Below are 12966 nucleotides of genomic sequence, written 5' to 3'. Positions count from 1 at the left end.
AAGAATGTGTTCTTAACTGACTTGCCTAGTTAAATAAAGATTAAATAAAGGTGTACAAAAAATAAAAATAACATTTTTAAAAATCGGCCAAATCAGTGTCCAAACGGAAAACTTGTAATCGGCCCTAATTAATTGGCCATTCCGATTAATTGGTCGACCTCTACTGTGGACACACATTTTGCTGGATATAAAGAGAGAGAGAGAGAGAGAGAGAGAGAGAGAGAGAGAGAGAGAGAGAGAGAGAGAGAGAGAGAGAGAGAGAGAGAGAGAGAGAGAGAGAGAGAGAGAGAGAGAGAGAGAGAGAGAGAGAGAGAGAGAGAGAGAGAGAGAGAGAGAGAGAGAGAGAGAGAGAGAGAGAGAGAGAGAGAGAGAGAGAGAGAGAGAGAGAGAGAGAGAGAGAGAGAGAGAGAGAGAGAGAGAGAGAGAGAGAGAGAGAGAGAGAGAGAGAGAGAGAGAGAGAGAGAGAGAAAGAGAGAGAGAGAGATGGAAAGAGAGAGAGAGATGGAAAGAGAGAGAGAGATGGAAAGAGAGAGACAGAGGAGAGCGAAACAGATCTATTATATACAGTGCCTTGCAAAAGTATTCAGACCCCTTGGCACATTTTATTGTTACAAAGTGAAATTAAAATTGATTTGGCATTGTCAAAAATCTGCACAAAATATTATGTAATGTCAAAGTTTTAAAGATTAATAAAAATGTAATAACTTATATATATATAGTCATTACATAAATCCATTTTACTCTCACTTTGTAAGACAATGTGAAGAAATCAAAATACTTTTGCAAGGTACTGTAAATCCTACTGAGGGCCCAATAAGCTGTTGAGTTCTTCATATAGAGAAGCAAAGAAAAAAGGTTGCAAGTCTTCCATTTTTCTTCATAACTTTGGAGATTACACTTTTGCACTTTGTCGTACATTTCAATTCATACTGACATGTGTAAAGCAGAGGCAACAACACTAGATAGTTGCGCATTCCTCAGCATCTCTTACCTGTGTCTGTGTTCATCATGGCCCCCCTGTCCATGTATGACCACCTGTCCACCAGGATGCTTAGCCCCCTTGGGTGCCTCGATATGCGGAATCAGCACATCTTCCAAGCCCAGGTCAAAGCGCTTATGTTTTGAGTTGTCCGGGAGGAAGAAGAAAGCCCCAAAGCATAAAGTGATGAAGGCACTGAGGATGAGGAGGAGGATAAACTTCTCTGAGAGCCTCAGAGTGGCCCTGTGGTGTGGGAAAGAGGCAGCGCCAGGTGACAGGGTGGGTATCCTGCGGCCCGACAGTGGCAGTAGAGCTGGTGTGGTCATGTTGGACTGTGGAAATGAACTCAGGGTGGACAAATGTCACGGCTGTATTATCTTATGCTGTATTATCTCATTCCGGGGGCGAGTACGTGTCCAGAAATCAAGTGTTGAGATCCCTCAGTGAAGTGACTGGTCACGATTGAATTTATGTTTTTTATTCTGAAATTGAAGGAGAGAGTTATGAGGACAGAGCAGGTATATAATTGGTACATACCATACACGCTTTGGTTCATTAGCCTGAACAATACCTGTCTTTACAGTCAGAATAATCATCACAAAATATAACAATGAGGCTTTTAAATCAGTAACACCAAATCATGAACCTTACAAAAGACCTAGGAACCTGCACATCTGACTTTGGGAGTAACTGTATTTTGAATAAACACAATCTGTTAGTCCATAAGGATTAACTGCCCATACAGAATGTACTGTATTCATTGAACGCAATTATAAAGCACAAGGAAACGTTTCCAAGGAGAGTCGGCAGACCTTTATGTCAACCCGGTTTGAAAAGAGAAAGATACTTTCAGGTAGGCAGGCTAAAGGTTACATCGAATAGTGATACGTAGCTAGATTATGGCAAAATCACCTGCGTGAACGCGTGATACCATCACAACATCAATGCACATCACCTCCACTTATCAGTGATATCCCTGAAATCTAATGCGATACATATTTCCATTGCAGTACCTAATATAATAGTGTAATTGTAAGCAAAGTCACACTTAAAAATATCTAATAACCATATAATTGTAGAGGAAACAAATCTTACCGTGCAAATTCTGTCATTCTGATCCATGTTCTTTGGTTGTGATCCGAACACTATGAGCTGGATAAGCAACGACAGAATCAAAACCAACTCGAAATGTTTTGTTAATGCCTAACTAACACATATTGTAAGTTAATTTAACAGGACAGTAATTATGCTTTCAAATAGTGAAACATTTTAATCAGATATTGTCGCATCCTCGACAAGGTTCTAATAGAGATACATTCTCCCTTGACCATTTCAATAGTAGCAAAATAAGTGTTAAAATGACAACTAGCTAGCTACTTATGTTCCTGTTAAATTATGTGGTTAAAAATCGGTCTTGCTAATTTGTATGAATATTCCCAATATCCTGTATTTTATCAGCTTCCTCACCCGGGCCTGCGTCTATCGCGCAGCGTCTCCACAGAATACCAAATTCATCCACTGAATTGACAGGCTTGGCTAGCCATCTAGCTAGTTAAATTACTAATGGAGAAAAGCAATAACATTAACTTAGCTAGCCGATTAAACACATATATGTGCACCCGCAATATTGTATTGTAATATTGGCCAGCTACGTTTCTCGGATATGTTGAGGTTAGGAAAAGAGTTGGCCTGCTAAAGACTGCGCCTTTTTCTGTAAAGGCATCTGGCTAGCTAGCTACTGTTAGCAAGCTGGCTAGCTATCCTCCGGAGGCAGTCCGTTACGATATTTCGCCGCTGCTGCATCACCTCAATAATGCCTTTGAGTAAATCGGTGACGGACATGCATCCTAGTCCACCGTTTCCAAATAACCGTGTTCAGAAATGTATTCGGGTAACTCGCTATCTATGATTTCATTTTGTAGTTTTGCTTTCCCTTTGCTCATTTCATTCTTGATAGATCTACAGCTCTCTAAATAGCTAGCCTCTGTCAAGGGATGTTGATACTGCTGCAACTCTACAACGAACCACGGCTCCTCCCACAATCTCGAACATCGACTACCCAGCCTGGTACATTTAGGGAGCGTCTATCAATTACAAAAGTATTTTTGCAACGTGTTTTATTTGTATTTATTGAAACTTTATTTAAATAGGCAAGCCAGTTTTGCAACGTGTATGTCTGTGTGATTTAGCACTGACTGTACTTTGTAGCTAGTCCTTGTATTAAAAATATTTTTATTTTGCATGTGAAAGACTACAATGCACAATGGCTGAATATGGATCTAGCAATTAGTGCTTTGCAAGGAAGCCCAGTTCAGCGTTCCCAACCAGAGTGCTACTTGGCCTATCCACGGGGAGTATGAGGCTCATGAGACCATTGGTTTACTGGTAAAATGAACATGAAGGTTCGGGATGGAAGTTCATTCACTCCATGAAAAATAAATACAATTTTTGATACAATATCAACATTTCAAGATAGTAGAACATACTTCTTTCTATGAAATGTTTCTTAATTTGTAATATTGCGTGGTGCTTTCAGAGGTGGCACCACATATAAATAAATCAGCTGTAAAACAGTTTTATATGGGCTATGATGGGACCAGATTTTTTTCTAATCTGGTCATGGTTTTATAAAAAACTAGTCAACAACTGCGATTGGACAATATAACTAACAGGGCTGAGCTTGCTTTATGCAGGGTTGCATCATGTAGGCCTTTGCATCTGTAATTTAAAAGTTACTCACACAGTATGTCATCACTTTTCTGTTGATTGATTAATTCCAGTAAATAATTTTGGATTGATAAATCTAGGTAGTTTAGCCAACCAAAGTTTGAATTTAAACCAAATTTGATCACATTCACATTTTCTCTTCACACAAATAAATTGACATATTTTAGGGTATGAATATATAGCTTAGGCTATGAATACATGATTTTACCACTTTGTTTCCAATGGCCAGAGGGGATCAGAGCTCATAGGCTTCTCTGCAGCTGATCAAACTGAAGATCGGATTAATTGTGCATGAGTTTTCAACCCTTTTGTGTCAATATTTTTTAGCAAACTGAATCAAAAGTGTTGGGTCAAATGCCGGCGGCACTGCTTTCCTGATCTCTGCAACGTGGATAGATGGAAATTGCCACACAATGCTACAGATTATGAAACATATCCTATATGTATGTTCTACCATCTCGAAAGGTTGACTTAATATCAAACATTTTTTACTCCGTATTAAAATTAAAATGATGGCAAGAATGAGCTTCAATAGTTCAGGGGTACTCAGGGCAGAGAAATTGAGTTGGTGGTACAGTAACTTAAAAAGGTTGGGAACCATAGGGCAACATTGTTAACATTGTGGGAGACAACCCATCTGCCTAGGGAGACTATTTGCAAGGCCTTCAGTTAAGGGAAAGGGAATTATGGGAAAGTGGATATTTTTTTAAGTGTTTTAAGTGAAAACGACATTGTAATTGTGTAGAAAGACATTTAGTGGCACATGATCCTAGATCCTATAAAATACACTTAGCAAATGCACTCTCTTGTTGCCTACCATTGGGCAACAGCGCACAGTCAATTATCTTCAGTCTGTCAGCTTATAATCAGAGTGCTGCTTTTGACCCCGACAAAATGTGTTTTCTGCCCACTTTTACACCAAGTCTGAAAATATTGCTTCAGTCTTTGACTTTAAACATGTATAAACATGTGTATAAGTTGTGATAATGGTTGTGTTGTCTTGTCTGCCCGTTTTATAGTATGTCAGAGGGGGGCTGGAGTGAAGATTTTTTGACACATTATAAAGTAAATCCATCTTGAAACGTAGTCACGTCCTGCTGAGTGGGGGGACAGAGCCCAAGTCAGTCAGTGGGTCCTTGAGTTGCCATTAGCTCAGGCCCCACTCCGCACCACAGGGCAGATTTATGTGACACCCCTTACTGAGTGAATTAGTAGTGTGGTGCTGTGGCATAAAGTGTGCCGTAATCACTGTAGAGTCTTCTTTGGAGATGCATCATGTGTCACGCACACTCGCAAACTGTACATTTGAGTGGCTGGCTCTGTGCCTAAAAAGACACCAAAACAAAAATGCTGAGCTGACACAAAAGGCTGACACTTTTAAAGCCATATCAGGTTCTGGAGGGAGGGAGGCCGTTTGCTTCGCTGCACCTCTTGTTATCAATGTCAGAGGGGTACGGATCATTGGCCTGGAGAGGACTCATGGTGAACTTCAAGCCCAGCAAAACAATGCAGCAAAGACAAAGTGCTCAAACACTTCTAGAAAGAAAAAAAGAGTGGTGAAGGAAAAGAAACAAAGAAAGGACAAGTGGAAGAAAGAGACGGTGAGGGAGATTAAGGTTTAGAACAACGAGGCCCTGGTGCAGCAAATGAAAAGGCATAATCCAGCAGGTAAACATAACATGATGAAACAGCATCTGGCTTTGGAGCGCCGTGTGAACAGGGTGGCAAATTACGATGGTTTAAATCCAGTGAATAAAGTAGAGTACCATCATACCACCCTGGGGATCTATGCCGGGGCAAGAGGATAGGCTCCCATGCTATGTCATAGAGGGTATCTGTCAAATGTATGTTCCAGTGATGATAACATGGGGAGGAGGTTGGTGAGGGTTACTCCATATCTGATGTTCCAGGCAATGGGGCGTCTCTGTGCCATCCTACGGTGCCAAGAACACAGATGACGATTCCCAGGTGATGTGACATGGCGAGCAGGTGTACTAGATAAAGAGAGCTTTACAAACAGGACTGGAGTGGTGGTATTTGGAATCAGATGATCTGATGGAGACTCAGTCAGTCAGAGCAGTGTTTGTGGGGATAATTGAACTGTCTAGTATTCAGATACTCTGGCTACCAGTTTATTTCTGTCTCTTTTCGGCCCAGGTGTCTGTAGATTCAGTCCTGTATGGCCAGGTTCACATTATTGCCTGGAGATTGCCATGGGGCACTCCACTCTCCTGTGTGATGTGGGGTCAATTTAGAGCTATGTAAGTACATTAGTGTGATGATATGGCTCTGGCCCTTTTCTGAAATCAGGTTACACTGTGTTCAGAGTGACCCATTGTCAGTCTTTATTTATGTCACACACACACACACACACACACAAAGAAAATGATCTCTGACTCCACTCATCGCATCATGGAACATTAGCTACAATGCAGTTGATTCTTCCTGCTCAGCGCACTCTATCTGGCCTGTGTGCTGTATCCATCTCGTCCAAAGGGGATTTACTAATATGTTCTGCAATGTACATGCATAATAGAGGTTGAACTAATATAAACAATTTTAAATAAATTATTAAAAATTCATCATGGATAGACTCTACTCTAATTCCATCACCGTACATTTATAATTATAAACCGCTCTGGGTTCATGTAATTTTAAATTACCCCTGTTTCAACATTTGCAATGATGAAGAACTTGTGGTTCATCTCTTGGAGCCCTGAGAAGAGCCTATCAGAGTATGATGTCATTCACAGGGTTGTCGTGGCGATACGTCGTGGCAAGCTCTTTACAGAAAGGATAAAGATGGAGTTATCACCTCACACACACAAATATGCAAAGGATCGATGAGTGATGGTCACAGCTCAGCACACCAACAGAAAGGGGGAGAGTCCGTGAATGAACCAGGTAGATTCTTTGTGAGAGAAGGAATAAAAATACAAGGAGGAAGACAAAGGAGCAGAATGAGGGAGTGTGAGACAAATTATTGTCCATCACATTTTTCTGTTATGTTGTATTAGAAGAGGTTTTTAAGCTTACAAGACACGTTGTCTCAGTTTCCAATCATAGGTTTAAAGCGTTTATGTAGGACATAAACCTCTTCTCTCCCAGGTCCACTCCGCAGACAATGCTTTAATGTGTTGTAATGTGTAATTGTAATGTGATTTCAACTCTTGTGTTCTCAAGATCAGGTAACAGAGGTTAGTATTTGAGTCATCCACCCCCTCAACATCATCATTTCTAAAGATCTTTACACCTCCCTGCTCCCACCAAACAACTCTACAGAGGAGGGTCAGCTACCAAGGGGAAGGTGAGAGTGTGTTTGTTTGTTAAGTCTAACACAATGATACCAGTAGTACAACAGCTTTTCAACCAACATGTAGTGGTACAGCTTCCACGTAAGCAACATCAACAACTGTACAACAAACTAAAACATATTTAAACATGATAATGGTGATTACATTATTACTCAATTACAATACAGTGTAATTAGATAGGTATCACGCTTGATTTGGCACTGTCCCCACTAATAAGTATTCTCTAAGGCGCTCATGTGTAATGGAATATTTCCATTAAAATAGTATGATGGGCTGAAGTTAACGTGAATAGCACACTACTGTCATCAAGTGGTGGAGAATGGAACTGCAGTGACAACAACCTTTCAGCCTATTATTCTAAACCATGACTACATTTATTATGAATGTTATGCTTTGTATTCAGGACGGAAATGATATAACTGTTGCTAATATTGTACCAACACATCATCAAGGGATTTTTTTAAGATGAAAGAGAATGGTCTTTCAATTACATTAATTCTTCTCACTTTTATCCCCAACTGTACCACTTCTTTCCCACTATTTCGTTAATCATCTGAAATGGTTGATTTGTAGACCCATGTCTGGTGGTGTTAGGGGTGTCCTGGTCCTGATCCTCAGAGTTGCACTGTCCTCAGATGGCACAGAGGCGAGCCTGACCCTGTCCCCCCACCGCTGTTACTGTCGTCGTCGTCGTCCCCCCCCCCCTCCCCACTGCCGTTATCACGCTCTGGGGCAGGCAATCGGATGCCTCTACCACACTGCCACAGCACGACCAGTGGGGCTTACCGGGGAGACCCTTATGGCCGTGATCACAGCCCCGGAACCCTCCTCTGCGCACACATAAGGCAAGAGTGTTAATATTCATAGTTTTGTATCTGATATTTTCAGAAAGGAGTAAGAGATTAAAAGCAAAGCTATCGTGGCCGTTGTGCAAATACTTAGTAAATCTGTCTGGTGCTTAATGTCATGGTGGACAGCGAATTCACACTTCTCGACTGACAGATACAGACTCATGTCTTCACAGAGCCAAAAAGAGTTCCTGTTACCTGATGTGCCTTGTCCACTGAGCGCACCAGACAAAGCACATGTCCAATTCTGCACATAGAGTGGAAGTCAGAAGTTTACATACACTTAGGTTGGAGCCATTAAAACTTGTTTTTCAACCACTCCACAAATGCCTTGTTAACAAACTATAGTTTTGGCAAGTCAGTTAGGACATCTACTTTGTGCATGACACAAGTCATTTTTACAAAAGTTGTTTACAGAGAGATTATTTAACTTATTTAACACTGTGTCACAATTCAAGTGGGTCAGAAGTGTACATACACTAAGTTGACTATGCCTTTAAACAGCTTGGAAAATTCCAGAAAATTATGTTATAGCTTTAGAAGCTTCTAATTGACATCATTTGAGTCAATTGGAGGTGTACCTGTGGATGTATTTCAAGGCCTATCTTCAAACTCAGTGCCTCTTTGCTTGACATCATGGGAAAATCAAAAGAAATCAGCCAGGACCTCGTAAAAAAAAATGGTAGACCTCCACAAGTCTGGTTCATCCTTGGGAGCAATTTCCAAACACCTGAAGGTACCACTTTCATCTGTACAAACAATAGTACGCAAGTATAAACACCATGGAACCATGCAACCGTCATACCGCTCAGGAAGGAGACACGTTCTGTCTCCTAAAGATGAACGTACTTTGGTGCGAAAAGTGCAGAACAACAGCAAAGGACCTTGTGAAGATACTGGAGGAAGCAGGTGCAAAAGAAATGTCATCTGGTCTGATGAAACAAAAATAGAACTGTTTGGTCATAATGACCATCGTTATGTTTGGTGGAAAAAGGGGAAGGCTTGCAAGCCGAAGAACACCATCCCAAACGTGAAGCACGGGGTTGGCAGCACCATGTTGTGGGGGTGCTTTGCTGCAGAAGTGACTGGTGCATTTCACAAAATAGATGGCATCATGAGGGTGGAAAATTATGTGGATATATTGAAGCAACATAATAATAATAATAATAATAATATGCCATTTAGCAGACGCTTTTATCCAAAGCGACTTACAGTCATGTGTGCATACATTCTACGTACCAGGAAGTTAAAGCTTGGTTGCAAATGTTTCTTCTAAATGGACAATGACCCCAAGCATACTTCCAAAGTTGTGGCAAAATGGCTTAAGGACAACAAAGTCAAGGTATTGGAGTCGCCACCACAAAGCCCTGACCTCAATCCTATAGAAAATGTGTGGGCAGAACTGAAAAAGCGTGTGCGAGCAAGGAGGCCTACAAACCTGATTCAGTTACACCAGATCTGTCAGGAGGAATGGGCCAAAATTCACCCAACTTATTGTGGGAAGCTTGTGGAAGGCTACCCGAAACGTTTGACCCAAGTTAAACAAATTATAGGCAATGCTACCAAATACTAATTGAGTGCATGTAAACTTCTGACCCACTGGGAATGTGATGAAAGAAATAAAAGCTAAATAAATAAATATCTCTCCTATTATTCTGACATTTCACATTCTTAAAATAAAGTGGTGATTCTAACTGACCTAAGACAGGGAATTTTTACTCGGATTAAATGTCAGGAATTGTGTAAAACTGAGTTCAAATGTATTTGGCTAAGGTGTATGTAAACTTCCAACTTCAGCTGTACCTAGCATTCTGCTCCTGTAGTAGCCTTTACTCTGCTGCACCTACTTGGCACACTTCCCATAGAGGACATACCTAGCATTGTCCCTACACCAGTACTAGAGTTCCATAGATAAGTATATACAATATTTCCCATTTCAAACATACCTAGCCAAATACTCTGTAGTCTGCTGTACCTACCTGGCATGGTGCCGGTACAACCACAGCGCGCCTCCTTAGAACCCCCACTGGAACAGAAAGAACATCAGTGGAACGTTCCACAGTGCCGCTGGACCTTTCTCTTCACATTTAGGACAAAAGGGGAAACCTGGCTTAGAAAGGAAGTGAAAAGAAATTAATGACAGAAATGAGAGTAAGAATAATTGAATACAAAATGGAAATACAGGGCCATGCTGACCCCTGACCCGGGGTTGGTCCCACACAGAGTAGGACCCTGGCTCTACAGGGGTGTAGGAGATGGAATAGGAGCCATCACTGTTATCCAACACCGCCACCTCCAATCTGCTGCAGAGAACACAAGTAACCCTTTTCTTAACACCAACAGATATAATGTATTATAATGTAGTTATAAGGAACAGTAAAACGTTCAAACCTTGTATGACCCCTTTATTAAACCATAAGCAGACTCATTTACTCACATGTACATTCACACACATGTATACACCCATACTCACAAACACACACACACACTCACAGCCAACGCTGCTGTCTCATGTACACAGAGACTACAAAGCACAACCCCTTTTTGCCCTCAGAACAGCCTCAATTCATCGGGGCACGGACACTACATCGGTGTCGAAAGCTTCCACAGGGATGCTGGCCCATGTTGACTCCAATGCTTCCCACGGTTGTGTCAAGTTGGCTAAATGTCCATTGGGTGATGGACCATTCTTGATACACATGGGAAACTGGTTAAGCGTGAAAAGCCCAGCAGCGTTGCAGTTCTTTACACAAACCGGTGCGTGGCACCTACTATCATACATACCCTGTTCAAAGACACTTCAATCTTTTTTCTTGCCCATTCACCCCCTGAATAGCACACACATACAATCCATGTCTAAATTGTCTCAAGGCTTAAAAATCCTTCTTTAACCTGTCTCATCCCCTTCATCCATACTGATTGAGGTGGGTTTAAAAAGTGACATCAATAAGTGATCATAACTTTCAACTGGATTGTAAATTAAATACAGAACATTCACTGTCTTCATAAGTATTCCCACCTTTGAGTCAATACTTTGTAGAAGCAGCGTTGGCAGCGATTAAAGGTGTGTCTTTCTGGGTAACTCTCTAAGAGCTTTCCACACCTGGATTATGCAACAGTTGTCCATTATTATTTAAAACATTCTTCAAGCTCTGTCAAATTGGTTGTTGATCATTGCTTGACAACCATTTTCAGGTCTTGCCATAGATTTTCATGTAGATTTAAGTCAAAACTGTTACTTGGCCACTCAGGAACATTAACTGTCTTCTTGGTAAGCAACTCCAGTGTAGATTAGGCCTTGTATTTAGGTTATTGTCCTGCTGAAAGGTGAATTAATCTCCCAATTTGGCCTGTGCTTAGCACCATTACGTTTCTTTTTTGTCCTGAAAAACCTCCTAGTCCTTAATTTGATGCAGCCACCACTGTGCTTGAAAATATGGAGAACGGTACTCAGTAATGTGTTGTTTTGGATTTGCCCCAAACATAACACTTTGTATTCAGGACATAAAGTTCATTGCTTTGCCAAATTGTTTGCAGTATTACTTAAGATTCTTACTGCTAACAGGATGAAAGTTTTGGAATATTTTTATTCTATAGAAGCTTCCTTCTTTTCATTCTGTCATTTCGGATAGTATTGTTGTGTAACTAAAATGCTATTGATCCATCCTCAGTTTTCTCCTATCATAGCCATTAAACTCTGTAACTGTTTTAAAGCCACCTCATGGTGAAATCCCAGAGCGGTTTCCTTCCTCTCCGGCAACTGAGTTAGGAAGGACATCTGTATCTTGTAGTGTTGTGTTGTCTCTCTTGTCGTGATGTGTGTTTTGTCCTATATTTATATTTGATTTAATTTACATTTTTAATCCCAGCCCCCATCCCTGCAGGAGGCCTTTTGCCTTTTGGTAGGCCGTCATTGTAAATAAGAATTTGTTTTTAACTGACTTGCCTAGTTAAATAAAGGTTAAATTGTCACGCCCTGGTCGAAGTATTTTGTGTTTATCTTCATGTATTGGGTCAGGCCAGGGTGTGGCATGGGGTGTGTTTTGTCTTGGGGTTTTGGTGTGTATGTATTGGGATTGTAGCTAGTGGGGTGATCTAGCAAAGTCTATGGCTGTCTGGAGTGGTTCTCAATCAGATGCAGGTGTTTATCGTTGTCTCTGATTGGGAACCATATTTAGGCAGCCATATTCTTTGAGTTTGTCGTGGGTGATTCTGTAACGGTTTTCTAGGTGTGGTGAAGGAGAGTCGGACAAAACTGCAGCGTGTAGATTGCGATCCATGTTTAATGAACAAAAAACGTAACACGAATCTAAAACACAAACACTACAAAACGTAACGAAAACCGAAACAGCCTATACTAGTGAAAACTAACATAGACAAGAACAAGGACACTAAGGACAATCACCCATGACAAACTCAAAGAATATGGCTGCCTAAATATGGTTCCCAATCAGAGACAACGATAAACACCTGCCTCTGATTGAGAACCACTCCAGACAGCCATAGACTTTGCTAGATCACCCCACTAGCTACAATCCCAATACATACACACCAAAACCCCAAGACAAAACACACCACAATACAAAAACCCCATGCCACACCCTGGCCTGACCCAATACATGGAGATAAACACAAAATACTTCGAACCAGTGCGTGACATAAATAAATCAAACAAAAATCTTTGTAGTGACTGGATGTATTGATACACCATCCAACGTGTAATTAATAACTTCACCTTGCTCAAAGGGATATTCAATGTCTTCTTTTTTGTTTTGTTTCCCATCTACCAATAGAAAACTTCCCTGGTCTTTGTGGTAGAATCTGTGTTTTAATGTTTTAAAGTCACTGCTCGACTGAGGGACCTTACAGACAATTGTATGTGTGGGGTACAGAGATGAGGTAGATATTCAGAAATCATATTATAAACTGGTTGGTTTGAACTCTGAATGCTGATTGGCTGAAAGCCGTGGTATATCAGAGTGAGCCCATGCAACTTATGTGACTTGTTAATCACATTTTTACTCCTGGACTTATTTAGGCTTGAATACTTATTGATTGAAGACATTTCAGCTTTTAAGTTGAATGAATTTCTGAAAAT

At 40.8% G+C, this 12966-nt stretch overlaps 1 protein-coding gene across 2 annotated transcripts in view; it reads right to left on the bottom strand.

Annotated features, from left to right (window-relative positions):
- LOC118386237 (mannosyl-oligosaccharide 1,2-alpha-mannosidase IB) overlaps window positions 1-3018 on the bottom strand; it is a 136975-nt gene extending 133957 nt beyond the window's left edge. The window contains exons 1-3 of one of the 2 annotated variants that reach the window (XM_035773799.2): window positions 2447-3018; window positions 2075-2131; window positions 992-1461 (exon numbers count right to left, since the gene is read on the bottom strand). In XM_035773799.2, coding sequence (XP_035629692.1) covers window positions 992-1305 — 314 coding nt within the window. In that variant the 5' untranslated portion in view covers window positions 1306-1461; window positions 2075-2131; window positions 2447-3018. Of the gene's footprint in view, window positions 1-991; window positions 1462-2074 lie in introns of both variants that reach the window. The other variant, XM_035773797.2, reaches the window with a different exon arrangement.
- Window positions 3019-12966: the final 9948 nt, after the last annotated feature.

Source organism: Oncorhynchus keta, chromosome 7, assembly GCF_023373465.1.
Source record: "Oncorhynchus keta strain PuntledgeMale-10-30-2019 chromosome 7, Oket_V2, whole genome shotgun sequence".
Taxonomy (NCBI): domain Eukaryota; kingdom Metazoa; phylum Chordata; class Actinopteri; order Salmoniformes; family Salmonidae; genus Oncorhynchus; species Oncorhynchus keta.
Note: the sequence above shows the minus strand (reverse complement) of the source record. Positions and strands in the feature narration are given on the sequence as shown.